The 19,105-nt window shown below is 44.0% G+C and overlaps 1 protein-coding gene across 9 annotated transcripts in view; it reads left to right on the top strand.

The window, feature by feature from the left end:
- Positions 1–19,105, top strand: part of LOC139573491 (adhesion G protein-coupled receptor B1-like) — a 98,546-nt gene that overhangs the window by 67,593 nt on the left and 11,848 nt on the right. For 7 of the 9 annotated variants that reach the window (XM_071396987.1, XM_071396985.1, XM_071396993.1 and 4 more), the window contains 7 exons: positions 7,196–7,322; positions 13,785–13,888; positions 14,183–14,285; positions 14,491–14,641; positions 14,749–14,818; positions 15,207–15,273; positions 15,792–15,877. In XM_071396987.1, coding sequence (XP_071253088.1) covers positions 7,196–7,322; positions 13,785–13,888; positions 14,183–14,285; positions 14,491–14,641; positions 14,749–14,818; positions 15,207–15,273; positions 15,792–15,877 — 708 coding nt within the window. Of the gene's footprint in view, positions 1–7,195; positions 7,323–13,784; positions 13,889–14,182; positions 14,286–14,490; positions 14,642–14,748; positions 14,819–15,206; positions 15,274–15,791; positions 15,878–17,247; positions 17,314–19,105 lie in introns of all 9 variants that reach the window. The other 2 variants (XM_071396988.1, XM_071396986.1) reach the window with 1 other exon arrangement.

The raw sequence follows: 19,105 nt of genomic DNA, 5'->3' as shown, positions 1-19,105 counted from the left end.
CTCCAATCTTTTTGTCTCTATAACAAAGAATAAAGAACAAAAACATATACATGATCAAATACAAATCCTAGAATCAACTATTAAAGACTACCAGAACCCATTGGATTCTCCAATTACCTTGAATGAGTTACAGGACAAAATAAAAACCCTCAAACCCAAAAAGGCCTGTGGTGTTGATGGTATCCTTAATGAAATGATCAAATATACAGACAACAAATTCCAATTGGCTATACTAAAACTCTTTAACATCGTCCTTAGCTCTGGCATCTTCCCCAATATTTGGAACCAAGGACTGATCACCCCAATCCACAAAAGTGGAGACAAATTTGACCCCAATAACTACCGTGGAATATGCGTCAACAGTAACCTTGGGAAAATACTCTGCATTATCATTAACAGCAGACTCGTACATTTCCTCAATGAAAACAATGTACTGAGCAAATGTCAAATTGGCTTTTTACCAAATTACCGTACAACAGACCATGTATTCACCCTACACACCCTAATTGACAACCAAACAAACCAAAACAAAGGCAAAGTCTTCTCATGCTTTGTTGATTTCAAAAAAGCCTTCGACTCAATTTGGCATGAGGGTCTGCTATACAAATTGATGGAAAGTGGTGTTGGGGGTAAAACATACGACATTATAAAATCCATGTACACAAACAACAAGTGTGCGGTTAAAATTGGCAAAAAACACACACATTTCTTCACACAGGGTCGTGGGGTGAGACAGGGATGCAGCTTAAGCCCAACCCTCTTCAACATATATATCAACGAATTGGCGCGGGCACTAGAACAGTCTGCAGCACCCGGTCTCACCCTACTAGAATCCGAAGTCAAATGTCTACTGTTTGCTGATGATCTGGTGCTTCTGTCACCAACCAAGGAGGGCCTACAGCAGCACCTAGATCTTCTGCACAGATTCTGTCAGACCTGGGCCCTGACAGTAAATCTCAGTAAGACCAAAATAATGGTGTTCCAAAAAAGGTCCAGTCACCAGGACCACAAATTCCATCTAGACACCGTTGCCCTAGAGCACACAAAAAACTATACATACCTCGGCCTAAACATCAGCACCACAGGTAACTTCCACAAAGCTGTGAACGATCTGAGAGACAAGGCAAGAAGGGCCTTCTATGCCATCAAAAGGAACATAAATTTCAACATACCAATTAGGATCTGGCTAAAAATACTTGAATCAGTCATAGAGCCCATTGCCCTTTATGGTTGTGAGGTCTGGGGTCCGCTCACCAACCAAGATTTCACAAAATGGGACAAACACCAAATTGAGACTCTGCATGCAGAATTCTGCAAAAATATCCTCCGTGTACAACGTAGAACACCAAATAATGCATGCAGAGCAGAATTAGGCCGATACCCACTAATTATCAAAATCCAGAAAAGAGCCGTTAAATTCTACAACCACCTAAAAGGAAGCGATTCCCAAACCTTCCATAACAAAGCCATCACCTACAGAGAGATGAACCTGGAGAAGAGTCCCCTAAGCAAGCTGGTCCTAGGGCTCTGTTCACAAACACAAACACACCCCACAGAGCCCCAGGACAACAGCACAATTAGACCCAACCAAATCATGAGAAAACAAAAAGATAATTACTTGACACATTGGAAAGAATTAACAAAAAAACAGAGCAAACTAGAATGCTATTTGGCCCTAAACAGAGAGTACACAGTGGCAGAATACCTGACCACTGTGACTGACCCAAACTTAAGGAAAGCTTTGACTATGTACAGACTCAGTGAGCATAGCCTTGCTATTGAGAAAGGCCGCCGTAGGCAGACATGGCTCTCAAGAGAAGACAGGCTATGTGCACACTGCCCACAAAATGAGGTGGAAACTGAGCTGCACTTCCTAACCTCCTGCCCAATGTATGACCATATTAGAGAGACATATTTCCCTCAGATTACACAGATCCACAAAGAATTCGAAAACAAATCCAATTTTGATAAACTCCCATATCTACTGGGTGAAATTCCACAGTGTGCCATCACAGCAGCAAGATTTGTGACCTGTTGCCACAAGAAAAGGGCAACCAGTGAAGAACAAACACCACTGTAAATACAACCCATATTTATGTTTATTTATTTTAACTTGTGTGCTTTAACCATTTGTACATTGTTACAACACTGCATATATATAATATGACATTTGTAATGTCTTTATTGTTTTGAAACTTCTGTATGTGTAATGTTTACTGTTCATTTTTATTGTTTATTTGACTTTTGTATATTACCTACCTCACTTGCTTTGGCAATGTTAACACATGTTTCCCATGCCAATAAAGCCCCTTGAATTGAATTGAATTGAATTGAATTGAGAGAGAGAGAGAAATGCGTTGCACAGTTCAACTGAACAGCTAATGTGGGTCCATTTAACACACTCTTCATATGCCTCATACACTTACAGTAACCATTTTGTTTTAAAACCCAAAACAGAGAGAGAGAGAGAGAGAGAGTGAGTGAGTGAGTGAGTGAGTGAGTGAGTGAGTGAGTGAGTGAGTGAGTGAGTGAGTGAGTGAGTGAGTGAGTGAGTGAGTGAGTGAGTGAGTGAGTGAGTGAGTGAGTGAGTGAGTGAGTGAGTGAGAGAGAGAGAGAGAGAGAGAGAGAGAGAGAGAGAGAGAGAGAGAGAGAGAGAGAGAGAGAGAGAGAGAGAGAGAAGATGTGTGCAAGTGAGAGAAAGAGCAAGAGAGAGTAGAAAGCACAGTGTGTTACTGAGACGAGGTATAGAACAGAGTGATCTTTTGCCATTAAAAAGTTGAACCAGGGAAATGTAGACCGAGAGAGAGAAAGAACGACCGAACAATGAGGGAAGAGGAGAGATACAGGGTTGAGAGAAAGCAAGAGGGATGCGAGAGGATATAGGAAGATGGATAGAGAGGCAGAGCGAGAGAGAGGGAGAGAGAACAAAACAAAATCTAATCTAGCTTCACCCACCATGTTGGGGAGTGTGGGGAGAGAAGGGGGAGGCGAGGGAGGGGGAGGGGGGTGACATGTTCTAAGCAAAATGTAAATACATCTTGGACAGCAGCGATGATTAATGAGTTAATCTTTGGGAAAGAAATTGAAATGTGAGGAGGTGTCCTTGTCATGGTGGTGTCTTGTTGATAAGGGCTGTGAGAGAGGGAGAGGCAAGCGGGTGTGAGACAGGTGGTCTTCTCTCCTAGGGCTCTCACTTCGGTCTGGGGCGGGGGATCAATAACAACAGCAGTGTTGCCATCCTGGCCTGCAGGTTGGCATTTATTGTAATGAATCTTGCCCTGGAGGCAGCTCTGCAGAGAGGTCACTAGCTGGTACAGCCACAAAGTAATAAAATCTGATTTTAAACCTAACCCTAACCTTAACTCTAACTTTAACTACACTGCTGACCCTAATGTCTAACCCTAATCTTATGTTAAGACCAAAAAGCTAAAAAAATATATATATATATATTTTACGATACAGCCAATTTTGACTTTGCAGTTGGCCCATCTAGTGGAAATCGCTCAGTTCTGCTTCAGGGCAAGATTCCTAATAATAAACGTCAACCTGCTCCTGACCTGGCCCAGTTACCCTCTCTACCTTATCTCTCCTCACCCACCTCCGCTTCTTTAGAAACCCACAATCTGATTTGTTCTCTTTACAGTTTGTTTCTTATTGAATTTAGCTTCCCCTGTTCTTTAATCTCTCTGTTGGTTTTAGTTAATACATAATTCATTATGATTTCCATCGCTGGATGTTATAGTACCAGACTAAACCATTTTTTAAATAATGTCAAATATTTTCACCTGGGCTTGATTGAGCTTGTCTTGCTTAAAACTTTTTAGGGATAGGCGGGACACCAGCCGACAACATCCGGTGAAATTGGAGGGTGCGCAATTCAAATAAATAATCGGAATATTAAACATTCATGAACATACAAGTATCGTATATCATTTAAAACCTTAAATTCTTGTTAATCTAACTCTGTTGTCCGATTTCAAATAGGCTTCAAGGCGAAAGCATACCATGCGATTGTCTGAGGACGGTGCCCCACATCAACATATTTTTCACCCAGCACAGGCTTCATAAAATATCAAATAGCAATTAAATAAATCACTTACTTTTGAAGATCTTCCTCTGTTTGCAATCCCAAGGGTCCCAGCTACAACATGAATGGTCGTTTTGTTAGATAAAATCCTTCTTTATATCCCAAAAAGTCTGTTTAGTTGGCGCCATCGATTTCAGTAATCCACTCGTTCAACATGCAGACAAAGGAGTCCAAACAGCTACCACTAAACTTCATTCAAACAAGTCAAACATTTCTATTTCATCCTCAGGTATTCCAAAATGTAAATAAACTATAATATTTCATACGGAAAGTAGTATGTTCAATAGGAAAGGAAAATTAGTAAGCGTGCACCCTCTCCCTGGCACGCCGAAAGACTGATATTGTTCAGGTGCTCTTCTCACCAAAACTCAAAATTCTTGCTTGTTTTTCAAAAACAAGCCTGAAACCTTGAATAAAGACTGTTGACATCTAGTGGAAGCCACAGGAATTGCAATATGGGAGACGGATTTACACAGAAACAATAGGTTTCCAGCTAAAAAACAACAACTTCAGGTTGGATTTTCTTCGGATTTGTGCCTACCATATCAATTCTGTTATAGACTCAGACATTATTTTAACAGTTTTAGAAACATCAAAGTGTTTTCTATCCAATGCTACCAATTATATGCATTTCCTGGGTTCTGGGCCTGAGTAACAGGCACTTTACTTTTGGCACGTTAGTCAGGCGGAAATTCAGGAAACTAGACCCTATCCCTTAAAATGGAACCAATAGAAATGTCGGAAAAGTTGCCAACCCTGCCCATTTGGCTCTGTAGGCAGACTAGAGCAAACTCTAAGCTTATTTATTTAAAATATTTCTAATAGTATTTTAACCCAGGGATGCCTGGGATGTTGTAGCGGTCAGGCAGGCCCTGCTGTCCCATTCATTCATGTGGTCCTGGCCTGTTGTTGGCAGGGACCGTTCACACATGCAGTGCTGCTGGACCGCCACCCAAATTATCCCATTAGACCGCGGTGAGGCCTGTGTGTGTGTGTGTGTGTGTGTGTGTGTGTGTGTGTGTGTGTGTGTGTGTGTGTGTGTGTGTGTGTGTGTGTGTGTGTGTGTGTGTGTGTGTGTGTGTGTGTGTGTGTGTGTGTGTGTGTGTGTGTGTGTGTGTTGTGTGGTTGGGAGAGCGGCCTAATCGTGTCATCCACAGAGACTCTGTGCTGAGTTATAATATTGGATTTCTGTTAGGGTGATGTGCTAATGTTAGCACTGAGCCTACTCCTGGGGCTACACGACTGTACTACTCTCTCTGTCTCTCTCTCTCTCACTCTCTCTGCTCGTCATGTTTTTCACCTCTTAGCACTCTCCAACCATATGCACCATGAGTAACCCTATCAGGGACTGCTGTGAGGTGGCCCTGGTGCACTGTGGGTAACCCTGTTGGAGGCCGTGGTGTGTTGTGATGATGTCTTTGGCCCTGAGGTACAGACCTGGGTTCAAATAGTATTGGGTTTCTTTCAAATACTTCATCTGCTCTTGATTGAGCCTGCTTAGCGCAACGGAACCACTGGTATAATCAACACAGTGCAAACCCTGCCCATCGGGCTCTCCAGACTGAAGCAAATAAATGCTTCGAAGTATTGGAAAGAACACTACAATTTGAACCCAGGTCTGCTGAGGCACAGTCCCAGGCTGTCACTGTTTTGTTGATTTGTTGGTTGGTTAAAACCCTGCGGGCTGCTGTGTGTTCCTGGTGCCACTAGCCCCAGAGACCTGCAGGAGACCATGTTCCCCCCGTCTTGATGAGTCCCTTTGGGGACCACTCTGTTTGGGAAGAGGATGTAAGGGCTAACTTGAGATGGATGGAGTGTGACATCACCAATGTACCATCCAGCATCACTGTGCCATGGGAGAGAGAAACACACAACTCCCATGAAGACATGAGGAACCAACAACGATTGGGTCATTCTCTGTGCACCTGCAGTCAGACCGATATGAAGAGAGGACTAAAACTGAGCCTTTGGCAGGGTTTTAGAACAGCTGTGTGGTAACTTAGCCACTTGTGGAAGGTCTGATGTTGTAAACAACAATGAAATAGTTGCGATCTGACATTTCAGCACCATGCATAGTGGGAAAATATGGTTTCTGATATTTGGAGTTCAGCACCACATTGCAGTGGACAGCATATTGGCAAAGCAACGTCACTGGCCACTGAGAATACCCCATTAAATGAGGGAAGAGGCCTACAAGCAAGACGTCTAGAGTGGAAGGCTCCCCATGAACTCCACGCTAAGCTGTTCAGCAATATTGTTTTTGAATGTTAATTAAAACTTTAGAATTGGTAGTAATGCTTTATAGTAAAAGTGGGTAAAAGTTTAGTCAATCCCATAAACAGTGAGTGACAAAGTGGTGTGGATTTAGCCTGGTCCATTTAGGGTAATTAAGACTTAGAAAAACATGGTATCTGTCAAAGTTCAGTCAACACTCAGAATTCACGTTTTGATTAATACGCTCAACTAAAGAATGGTTAACAATATAACAAAAAAGTAAACTACATATGTATTTAAAGTGCTTTCTTATTGGGTTTGAATTGCAGTTATTGTTGATGTATGGTCCAGTACGCTACAACAAAGGCCTAGACCAGGCCATCAAAAACCTATTTACCTGTAAATGGAAGTTGGATGGCATTACAGCCACATGAAGTACTGTAAAATGGGTTCACACAATACAAAATGTTTTCCAGCTGATTAATTGTATATTAGGTACACAAATATGATCTCTTTAGCTTTTAAATTGTTCCACCAATAACGCATTCTAAATCTAGGGAAAATAATGAGATTCAATAATAACTTAGATTTGCATTATTATTATTATTGTTGTTGTTATAACCCTCTTGCTATTGTTTGTTTTTGGGTCATTTCTGAATTCCAACTCTATATTGCAATAACCTGGCCAAGCAGAAACCTGAGCAGCACGGCGTCTGGCTCACAGATAACCTTTCATCCCCATTTTCACTGCGTTTTCTGCGCTCTTGCTCGCTAACCGCGGAGATTTAAAGGGGATTTGGAATTAAATAGCTGGTGTCTGTAACGCGGTGGGGGATTTGACTAGCTTTCACCCGTTTTAATTCACCGCAGCGCTCTCTCTCTCTTTTCCCGCAGCTCATCGCTGCTTGGATCGTGGTCTGCCAGGGGCTGCAGAGCCGTGCCTGTCGACTCATTCAGCACCAAATGCGTGTGTGACAGACTCTCTACCTTCGCCATTTTAGCACGGCTAAATCCTGACATGGTAAGTCCGACAACTTCCTTCATTCTTTTATGTTAGGGTATCCGAATCGAGGTGCTTGTGTATGTATCTCACGGGTTTAGTGGAAAAGGGCGTCATTGCCATTCGGTATCAACAGAGCCCTCGCGCGCGCCCGCCCTCTCTCTCTCTCTCCTCTCTCGCTTGCGACATGCAGATGCCATTCAGCAAGTGCTCTGTGTGTTCTCAAATAAAGAATTTGGGCATCTTTCAAGTCGTCCCACCGAGCAGAAAAGGGAGATTTGTGTCGACATGACACATTTTAGTCGAGGTACTTTCAGTTTATATATTCCAACTGCAAAATGACCGTGTTGACTATTGATTTGCACACATTACATGCTGAATAAGAAATTGTTAGGCTATGTGAAACATTTCTTTTAGGGTTTTAGATTAGCTATTATTATAATCATGTTCAGAATCCTTGCATATTTCATGTGAACCTGTCCAATGTAACATAATAACATATTATTCCAGCATTTTGACAAATTAAATAATATTTTCCTGCACATGTCTCCATTGGAATGCTGCTATGCTCCATGCATGCTGCCTAAATATTCTCCAATGATGCAATAACATAAAATGGGGCTAAAATAACAGAACAAATCATAGATAATCAGTATTTGATTCCAGCTGGAGATAAATAGGTGTGTTAATATGACAATATCTTTACCAAACCCTGCAGAATTCCAGTGATGGCTCAAACCGCTCAAACGTGGCCCAGTTTCTGAGGGGAGATGAAAAGCCCAGTACTGTCATTGTGAGGAAGTGTTCATTCTGAGCGATTAGTTATTATTAGACTGGAAACTGCCTCTGAAGCAGTTGTTCACTAGTTGCCCTGGTAACAGCATGGACGGCACCGATGGCTCTTAAAGCAATAGAAGACCCTATACTAATTCACCACCACAGCCTTTGTGCTGTGTGGCCTAGATAGAGGGAAGGGAAGAACGCCTAGATAGAGGGAAGGGAAGAACGGATGGATGGATGAAGGGGGGGATGGAATACCATTCATTTACCACTCCTGGGCCAAAATATTCAGACAGATGCAACATTTACTCGTTTTAGATATGCATGTGGTTTTTATATGGCGGTTCCAAAATGCTACATCAAAAGGAGGGGATGGGGATGAGAAAATGTGCACCTGCAAGCAATGGACAAGCTTGATTTGATGGGTCTTAGGAAAGCAAATAAACACTTTCCTTCGCCCTGAGAATCTGCAGCTGTGCGCTTGATGTTCTGTATCTCTCTCTTCTCCATCTCTGTCTCTCTCACTCTTCTCCCTCTCTCACACTCCCTCTGTCTTCCCCTCGTCCATCCTAGAGCTACGATTATTCAGCCAAGGGGGGATGATCTTGGAAGTGTGTGTTTGTGTGTGTGTGTGTGTGTGTGTGTTTGTGCACCTCTGCAAGATGTTTACAGATCATCACATGCTATACACACACAGAAGCAGTTGCTATCCTTATTACACACAGCTGCACACATGCATACAGTTACACACACACACACACACACACACACACACACACACACACACACACACACACACACACACACACACACACACACACACACACACACACACACACACACACACACACACTGTTTATTTGGCGTGTGCCTGTGCGATGGGCAGCAGTCGTAGTAGCATCATGTGTTAATAGCACTCCGCAAGTGATTGCTGCTTCTCCCTGGCCGGACACAGTGTTATCCTCCCCCTCATTCCTCCTTCCATCTCTCTACCTCTATTCATCCCCCTCTCTACCTGTGCACTCAACAGGCCGTTTCACAGCAGTGTCGCTGTCTGGGGGCTTTTAGATGCCCTAAGGGAAGCATATTGTGGCAATTATATTCACCTAGTACTGTGCCAGGAGAGAAGGGCACTCCCATTCCTCTCCCCTCCCTCTCTTTCCTCTTCTCCCTCCCTTCTTCCCTCCTGCCATGCTAGTAGGGTTGTGAGACAGCCATGGATATTGAACTAGCTAATTATTCCCGCAGCAACACTTGCCACATTCTGAATGGTGCAGCCCCTCTCCTCTGTCTGCAGCTAGCCTCATACAGCCCCAGAATGACAAACACCCAGTCTCTCACTGTCTCTCTTCTACCCCTTTATCCCCTCTCCCTCTCACTCCTGCTTAGTCATTTTCCCACATCCTTTTCCTCTGCTGCTTTCTCTGCCCCTCTCTCTCTCTCTCTCTCTCTCTCTCTCTCTCTCTCTCTCTCTCTCTCTCTCTCTCTCTCTCTCTCTCTCTCTCTCTCCCTCCCTCTCTCTTGCGCTCTCTCTCTCCTCTTTCTCTCTCTCTCTCTCTCTCTCTCTCTCCACATAGTAGGTCTCTGTCCCGCCCCTTTATCACTCACTCTCTTCATCTCACCTCTCCTGTCTTCTGTAATGTTACCACGTTCAGTCAGTCCTACTCAGCTGCAGGCTGTAGAAGGAAAGAGAGAGAGAGAAATTCACTGCAGTCTTATCAAAAGGCTCAAACCTGAACCCAGCAGGCTTGTGTTTTTGGGAATAGGATGAATGTGTGTGTGTGTGTGTGTGTGTGTGTGTGTGTGTGTGTGTGTGTGTGTGTGTGTGTGTGTGTGTGTGTGTGTGTGTGTGTGTGTGTGTGTGTGTGTGTGTGTGTGTGTGTGTGTGTGTGTGTGTGTGTGTGTGTGTGTGTGTGTGTGTGTGTGTGTGTGTGTATGAGAGACAGACAACTCTTTGTTAGAATGTCTCATGGGTCTGTGAGTACGCAGTTCACACACCTACAGACCTGCCTTTGACCACGTAACCCATAGTAGGCCTCTAGATAGTAAGACATAGATCAACTAACTCAACAGAACCACAGAACAGCTTTGTGTTTCCCATTATATCAGAGAGACTGTTCCTCATGCTGTAGACTCATTCATGGATTCATGTTCATTTAGAAGCTATCCTACTTGGGTTTGAGTCATATACAGTCAGATACAGAGTTCAGTGAAAGGTCATAATCAAAGCCTGTTAGTCTGACTCTACAAACTAGACACACCCAGGCTAGGTATCATTGAACTACTGTTCCCATGGTGATTCCCAGAATGTCTTGATGGTGTTGGATAGCTTTTAACACGATGATACTGTATGTATACCTATATATCTGCATTGATACAGGACAGCAACCAACAAATCAAGAACACCATTTAGCCATTCAGAGACGTACAGTTGAAGTCGGAAGTTTACATACACCTCAGCCAAATACATTTAACCTCAGTCTTTCATAATTCCTGACATTTAATCTGAGTAAACATTCCCTGTCTTAGGTCAGTTAGGATCACCATTTTATTTTAAGAATGTGAAAATGTCAGAATAGTAGTAGAGATAATTGTTTATTTAAGCTTTTATTTCTTTCATCACATTCCCAGTGGGTCAGAAGTTTACATACACTTAATTAGTATTTGGTAGCATTGCCTTTAAGTTGTTTAACTTGGGTCAAATGTTTCGGGTAGCCTTCCACAAGCTTCCCACAATAAGTTGGGTGAACTTTGGCCCATTCCTCCTGACAGAGCTGGTGTAACTGAGTCCGGTTTGTAGGCCTCCTTGCTTGCACACGCTTTTTCAGTTCTGCCCACACATTTTCTATAGGATTGAGGTCAGGGCTTTGTGATGGCCACTCCAATACCTTGACTTTGTTGTCCTTAAGCCATTTTCCACAACTTTGGAAGTATGTTTGGTGTCATTGTCAATTTGGAAGATCCATTTGCGACCAAGCTTTAACTTCCTGACTGATGTCTTGAGATGTTGCTTCAATATATCCACATAATTTTCATTCCTCATGAAGCCATCTATTTTGTGAAGTGCACCAGTCCCTCCTGCAGCAAAGCACCCCCACAACATGATGCTGCCACCCACGTGCTTCGCGGTTGGGATGTTGTCCTTCGGCTTGCAAGCCTCCCCCTTTTTCCTCCAAACATAACGATGGTCATTATGGCCAAACAGTTCTATTTTTGTTTCATTAGACCAGAGGACATTTCTCCAAAAAGTATGACATTTGTCCACAAGTGCAGTTGCAAACCGTAGCCTGGCTTTTTTATGGCGGTTTTGGAGCAGTGGCTTCTTCCTTGCTGAGCGGCCTTTCAGGTTATGTCGATATAGAACTCATTTTTACTGTGGATATAGATACTTTTGTACCTGTTTCCTCCAGCAACTTCACAAGGTCCTTTGCTGTTGTTCTGGGATTGATTTGCAGTTTTCGCACCAAAGTACGTTCATCTCTAGGAGACAGAACGCGTCTCCTTCCTGAGCGGTATAACAGCTGCTTGGGCCCATGGTGTTTATACTAGCGTACTATTGTTTGTACAGATGAACGTGGTACCTTCAGGCGTTTGGAAATTGCTCCCAAGGATGAACCAGACTTGTGGAGGTCCCCAAAAAAATTCTTGGCTGATTTCTTTTGATTTTCCCATGATGTCAAGTAAGGAGGCAATGAGTTTGAAGGTAGGCCTTGAAATACATCCACAGGTACACCTCCAATTGACTCAAATTATTTCAATTAGCCAATCAGAAGCTTCTAAAGCCATGACATAATTTTCTGGAATTTTCCAAGCTGTTTAAAGGCACAGTCAACTTAGTGTATGTAAACTTCTGACCCACTGGAATTGTGATACAATGAATTATAAGTGAAATAATCTGTCTGTAAACAATTGTTGGAAAAATTACTTGCGTCATGCACAAAGTAGATGTCCTAACCGATTTTGCCAAAACTTTAGTTTGTTAACAAGAAATGTGTGGAGTGGTTGAAAAACGAGTTTTCATGACTCCAACCTAAGTGTATGTAAACTTCTTCTGACTGTATATGCTCTCTTTCTGAAGGCAGTTTTAGGTAAACTCTGGGATAGTGTAGCCTCTTCCGGATGGGAAGTCTCTGTCTCTCTCTCACTAGGCGATTGCACTGTACGCAATTCACATCCCACATCCCTGCGCTGCCATTAGTGGAGACAGAGAGGGCTGTAAGAGTTACTCGGTCTCAGCGGACATTGTTCCATTCGGCTGCACTCATAATCTTTTTCCTTCAGACAGAGAGAGAGAGGGGAACTCACCGCAGTGCAGATTAATCAAAGGATTTAATTAATTTGGCCCTCTATCACACATCAAACCTGGAAACAAGACAGACTATAAACTCCAATTATCTTCTGCTTGAGGGTGGAATGCACAACCATAGAATAGACGCCCCTCCTCTTCTACCCCCATATCCCTGTTATAAGACTGACGCTCTCCCTTCCACCTGCATCTCACCTCTAGCTACCCCAACACCACCTCAACCCCCCCTGCACCCCAACCCTCCATCCCTATCCCTTCCCATTAGACCCATTCACCTACATACACCCCCCAACACCACCTCTAACAAACCTTAGCAAAGACAGCTGCCCTTAGAACATGCTTCCTTTTGGAACACATGACACGTTTAATCAAGCTAGTCTTCTAGAGTAAGCAGACTTCATTAAGCAACACTCCTGAACATGGGCTTCTTGAACATCCTCTAGTCTACAGGTTACAACCACACGTTGTATTTGGCTCGCTGTTAGTACTGCTGTGTAGAACACATAATGGTATATTGAGGAACGCAGTCAACACCCACGTCTGGCCCGCGTTGGGAGAGTGGCATGCCAGTGCCCAGGATGACATGCATGGGAGCCTGCAGGCTGCACTACTCCCTCAGATAGATACACTGTCTGCCAGCTAGATGCTTTCACTCTGTTCAGGCCACAGCAGGGAACACTCGTCAGTCAGTGCTGCTAAGCATGTATGAGTCAAGTCTGGGAATTGTGTCAGAAATACACACACGCACGCTCTTAAACACACAGACACACACACACCAGTGAGATGCATAAAGCAGCCACAGGGTCAGTGGTATGCTGCAGCCTTCCTTCCCTCACTGCTGCTGCCACGCTAACTTACCGACATCCTGCATCACCATGGCAACTAAGATAATGGCTGCTGAGGGACCATGGAGATGGCGACCTGTTGTTGTCGATGCTTTTACAGGAGGTTTTGATTATCTTGCTGTGTTTCATAGTAGATTGTTTGAATCTGGCTGAATCAGACTACACGTCTGACTTTATAATCTGTCAAAATGTGCTTCATGGCTTTCAGCTAAGAATCTGTGTAGTGATTCACCTTGGAGTCACCTTGCTCTCCATATCCAGCCAAGGCCCAAACAGCAGCCTGTCTGCCAGCCTCTCTCCAGCTCCCTGCTCTCTTTATCAGATACCAGATATACCTACCTCTGTGTATGGCACTGGGTGTGTGTGTGTGTGTGTGGGGGGGGGGGGGGGGGGTCCTGTGTATGTGGCTGTGTGGCTGTTTTAGCTTTGCAGTCCTGAACCAGGAGAGTGGAAGAAAGAATCTTTTCCAAAATAAGGAGAAGAAGACAGCTTCTTTACATTTCTTTACAGTCCTAACAGTCTGTGTGTTGACTGTATGTGTGTCTCCTGCAGAACATGGATAAAATGCAGCTTCCCTCTGTGACGCTGATGGTGGGCTGTGGAGTCTCCTCTCTCACCTTGCTGCTCCTCGTCATCATCTATGTGTCGGTCTGGAGGTGAGAACACATTAACTCTGGTCTTTTGTTTCTAGTGGTATCTGAGTAGTTACTATGCCCAGCTGACCTGTATTAGGCTGGTTTGGTTACACATCCTCCATAGTTGCTTGAACCGTGCTGGAAAGGACAAAGTGGACTAAATTTGAGCCAACATAGTGCGGTTCAGGTTGGCTTGATATGTAAAAAGGCTAGAGCTTTTGAACCGTTTAAGTGAAGGAAGTATGGGTGTAGTTGTTGATGGTTGACGGTCAATTGGGAAAGGTGTGGACCCCTCAACATGTTGTCTCTCCTCAGGTACATTCGCTCCGAGCGCTCCGTCATCCTCATCAACTTCTGCCTCTCCATCATCTCCTCCAACGCCCTCATCCTCATTGGTCAGACGCAGACACGGAACAAGGTAAGAGCCAGTGAACAAGCTGTATCTCACCACGTACTCTCTCAAGGTCTTGTAAAGATGCTTTACTTACATCCCTCCATCTCTTCTTCTCTTCCCTGTTCCCTTTCAACCCCCCTCACACTCTCCTTCTTTCTCCCCCTCTTGTTCTCTTTCTCCCTCCCTCTCTGTCCCTCTCTTCCTATCTTGTGTTCTCTCCCTCTCTCAGGTGATCTGCACGCTGGTCGCTGCTTTCCTGCATTTCTTCTTCCTGTCGTCGTTCTGTTGGGTTCTGACAGAGGCGTGGCAGTCATACATGGCCGTGACTGGCCGGCTGAGGAACCGCATCATCCGCAAGCGATTCCTGTGTCTGGGCTGGGGTGAGGATGCTGGGGGCAGGGGGGGGGGGCAGTTTTATCTGTTTCTCTGTCTGTCCATCTGTGTGTCCGTCCCATCCCTACCCAGTACTCACCCTCCTCCTCCTTAGGTCTACCTGCTCTGGTTGTGGCAGTCTCTGTGGGTTTCACCAAAGCTAAGGGATATGGCACCGTCAACTAGTGAGTCTGCTATCCCTGATATTGTTGCTTTGTGTCTCCCTTTGTCTAGACAAGTGTAATTCTGTCTCTCTCTCTCTCTGTATCTTTCTTTCTGTGTACCTCTATATCTCTTTCTTTTTCTAAACCTTTCCATATTGGATTAGTTAACTGTTTAAAGAGCATTTAAGACATGTGATATAGAATCCTTATACTTGGGGGTTGTATTTGTGTGACCTGACTGCTGGTAGCTGACTTGACCTCTTCCTCTCCTCGCTCTACCCCTTTTCTCATGCCATCTTTCTTTCTTTTCATCTGTCTTTCTCCTTCCTTCTCACCTGCTCTGGGTGTCACTCTCTCTTCCTGCCTTTTTCATTTCCTCCTCCTCCCTCTCTTCCTCTTTCTCTCTCAGCTGTTGGCTGTCTCTGGAAGGGGGTCTACTTTATGCGTTCGTGGGACCGGCTGCCGCTGTAGTTTTGGTACTTCCTATCTCTCTGTCTCAGCCTCAATTTGTCTGAGAAACCTTTCTTGCTTTACTGATCTGAGATGAACATTTAGCCACAGAAATAAGTTAGATACTGTAACACTTATCTTGCCCTAAACATAAACTTACCATTTTGGCTTAATGCAGTCAACATACTACATACTACTATTGGTTTTAGCCAGTCAATAGATTGTACATTATCTTAACTAACTTAACTATCTTCATCAACCATGTATAGTCATCAATGGACCCTATGTGCAAGATTGCTACCACTTGACTAACTACATGTTATTACCTTGACTTAGCAGTTACAACTTTATATATATACTGAAGGTTTGATATGTAAAGCTATTGTGTTTATGTGTGGGAGTGACATAATTCACATGCATGTATCATACTCTATCATTTCTGTAGTCTCACAGACAGATTGGTTGTAGCTATATGGTCTGAATGACTAAGAGTTTTTCTCTGTATCTGGCTGCTTTGTTCACATCTCTCTTTTCTCTCTGACAGGTTAACATGGTTATCGGGATTCTCGTATTTAACAAACTGGTGTCCAAAGACGGCATTACTGATATGAAACTGAAGGAGAGGGCAGGGTATGCCTTATCCTACCACACATCCATCTCACTGGTCCACCAATAACCAGCTTGGGGGCATAAGCTTGGGGGCGGGGCTAGCGTTGCCATTGGCTCTCGCGTTTAGAACGCAGGATCTAAGAAAGAGTCAGATGAGGAAATTGATAAGAGCTATTTTTGGGGGAAGACAGAATTTAGAAACAGGGGAGATAACAGAATAGGAGCACAGACAAAAGGAGAGAGGGAGAGAGAGAAAGAGAGAGCGGGAGGAGAAATATAGTGAGAGCAGAGAGAGGGAGGGATGAGAGATATAGCGAGAGCAGAGAGAGAGAGGGAGGTGAGAGTGGGGAAATGAAAAGGAGCAGATATTGAAAGGAAAATGTGAATGTTTTCATAAGACAGACAGTGATCAATGATTGGAAGATTTGTAGAGGATGAGGTCTGACAGAGAGGGATAGAAGAAGAGAGGAGTGAGGGAGGGTGGGGTGGGAGGGTGGGGAGGGAGGTCGATATAAGAAAAGGGAAGATGAGAAAGAATGCAGTTGTTATCGGACCCTCTCATTAAGAAACAAGATGGCGCATCAGTGCTCATCTCATGGCTATCATATTGGTTTCATTATACTCTGCCATTTACTGTATGTTGCTTTTACACATTCACTCAGCTTCTCTTAATTTTCAGGTGTTGCTATATAATGTACATTTCTGTATATCCATCTTTCTCATTTATTTTGTTTCGTTGATTGTTTTAAAGGGAAGGGGAGCAGGGGCCCTATGGGTATAGAGTAGAGACCTCAGAGATCACTCAAAGCACACGATAATGTCATGGGTTTGATTTATTGTACGCCGCTAATGCTGTCTCTATGTCTATAGAAATTGGTTTATTTTCCGTTGCTTTGTTAAAAAGGCTTCTCACTATAGTATGAAACATACTCTGTCTGATACATCTGTTGTGTTGGAGATTTTACTACAGCCATTTGGGCATTTCCAAGCTCCTGCTGAGACAGGATGGAAGGTTTTCAACCTACTTCAACCATGTGTACTTGCCTTAAAGGCTGCCTTGTTTATACTTACTACTGCTACTTAATACAGACAGTAGCATGTGCAGTTCAATACATGCCAACGTTGTGAGAGGTCATGACCTTTAGTCCCTATATAACCCCAGGGTTGACCTTTGACCTCTCGGTGTACCCTGCTCCCCCCTTTTCACAGGCTGCTGTTCTGTGCCCTCATTGGCGATCGTTAGTATATCCAACTGTATTGTTGTTTATTTATGTATTTATTTTCTCTGAACAACATGTTTGCCTCTCTATTCTTGAACTGTACAAGTTTGTTTCTTGCTGTCTGAAACGTTCTCTTTGAGTTTGCACAGAATCCCCCCCTCTCTCACTCAGGGCTCCTCCTCTCCAATCAGGAACACCTCAATCTCAGCTCCCCCTTTCCACCTCGTCACTGATTCGGTAAAAAATATGCCCCGCCCACTGTTGTTGACTGTATTGGCTATCAGCCCTGCTCATGGCCCACCCACTAAATCCCATCCCCATGGCAGTAGTGCTCTCTGATTGGCTTAATATCCCCTCCTTACACTCTGATTGGCTTAATACCCCCTCCTCACACTCCCCAACTAGTAGAATTGTAGAATCTCTTTCCCTGCTATCAATATCCCAGCTTCCATCTAAAACCAGCTAGACAAGCACTAGATGTATAGAATAACTATAAACATAAACTGCAGTGCAAAATCTAGAACACGGTTGTGATCAATAGTTCTGTTCAAAGTAGTCACATTACTAAGATACAGAATGAATACTGACAGAAGTATAGGACATGGCACAGAGTAGTATATGACAGGGTGTGTGTATGTTCGTGTGTGTTTAGATGTGTGAGTCTGTGCTTTGGCCTGTGTGTTTGTGTGCATTCGATTACACAGTGGGTACTGGGGGGTTGTTTAAGGGTTGTTTTACACCGATGTTACGCAGCAGACCACTGGGCTATCAGTGATGCCTGGACCGAGGGGAGAGGGGGCAGAGGTGGCACCAGAAGACTGGATACACAACACAGTAGGATACCATGGTATTCTCTGATATTATACTCACTGTTTGGGCCCCCTCTGCTCCCTCACAGCCTTCTCAAGGATCAGATTAAGCATACGTGGACTGAGGGGTGGAGGGACTGTGGGGAGGGGGGAGGGGGCAGGGTGGCACTGCAGAGTGGATACGTGGAAAACCGAAGGGTGTTAGTCTCTTTGCCCCCTCGCATGCCTTTCAATACCTAACATGTTTAATCAAGATAATTAATGATCACTAGATGATGCGCCTAATGAGGCACGGCGTACTGTGGCTCCGCTGTCTCATATCTCAGAGATTTAATTGTACCCTCGCTGTCTGGCGAGGCTCTCTCTCTTTCCTCCACCCCTAAAATTAGAGGCTAATTGGATGGGAAATGGAAAGACAGGAGAGTAGAGGACGAGACAGGAGAGAAGAGGAAAGGCCAACTGTAAAGCCATCCAGGCAGAGCTGGCGGGGTGTACTGTTTCCTCGTTCCTCATTCCAGGAAGTGTTAGCACTGTGTTAGCAGGTTGCTGTTCAGTTACTTGAACCCTAGTTGTCACTATACAGACTGGCTCCTTCCAGACTCATTGGAAAAAAGTGCCAATTGTTACAGAGTGGACGATCCAAGTGAAAGAAATACCAGTAAACTGGCTAAGCTTTGTACCCTTGTTTGTCGACTGGGAACCACAGGAGATCACCTATCTAATCTCTTCTACCCATGTTGAGACAGAACAATGAAGTGAGCATTTATCTGAAGAGTATTGCTTGTTTGATTGAATAGCTGGATTTGATTTGAGCAGGTCTATGTGTCCCTGTGGATATGGGTGTTTCCTGCTCAGCTTCATTCTCTCTCACTGAACTCTCTCTGTCATCTACAGATCATAAAGACAAGGGAAATGGTGTTGTATTTCAAAAGCTACTGATTGCTTTTTAATATCACAGCCTATGGCAGAACGGGGAGGGGGGGGGGGGGTTGTTGGTTGTATTGCCTTTTTACTTGAAATGGAATTTGTTATAATGTGATTTTTAATCCGTCTGTCCAGCGGCTATACGGAATCGATGGTTTAGTTGTTTTTTTGCGAGCGGCCATTTTGTGACACTGTTCTTCTCGAACTCTGTTTCTTCTAGATGTGTGTTTCTTGTGGGAGTATTTTAATATAATGAAGCAGCTTTCAAGCCATTGTGTTGAAGTATGGATTGGACA

Source organism: Salvelinus alpinus, chromosome 4 (genome assembly GCF_045679555.1).
Source record: "Salvelinus alpinus chromosome 4, SLU_Salpinus.1, whole genome shotgun sequence".
Taxonomy (NCBI): domain Eukaryota; kingdom Metazoa; phylum Chordata; class Actinopteri; order Salmoniformes; family Salmonidae; genus Salvelinus; species Salvelinus alpinus.
Note: the sequence above shows the minus strand (reverse complement) of the source record. Positions and strands in the feature narration are given on the sequence as shown.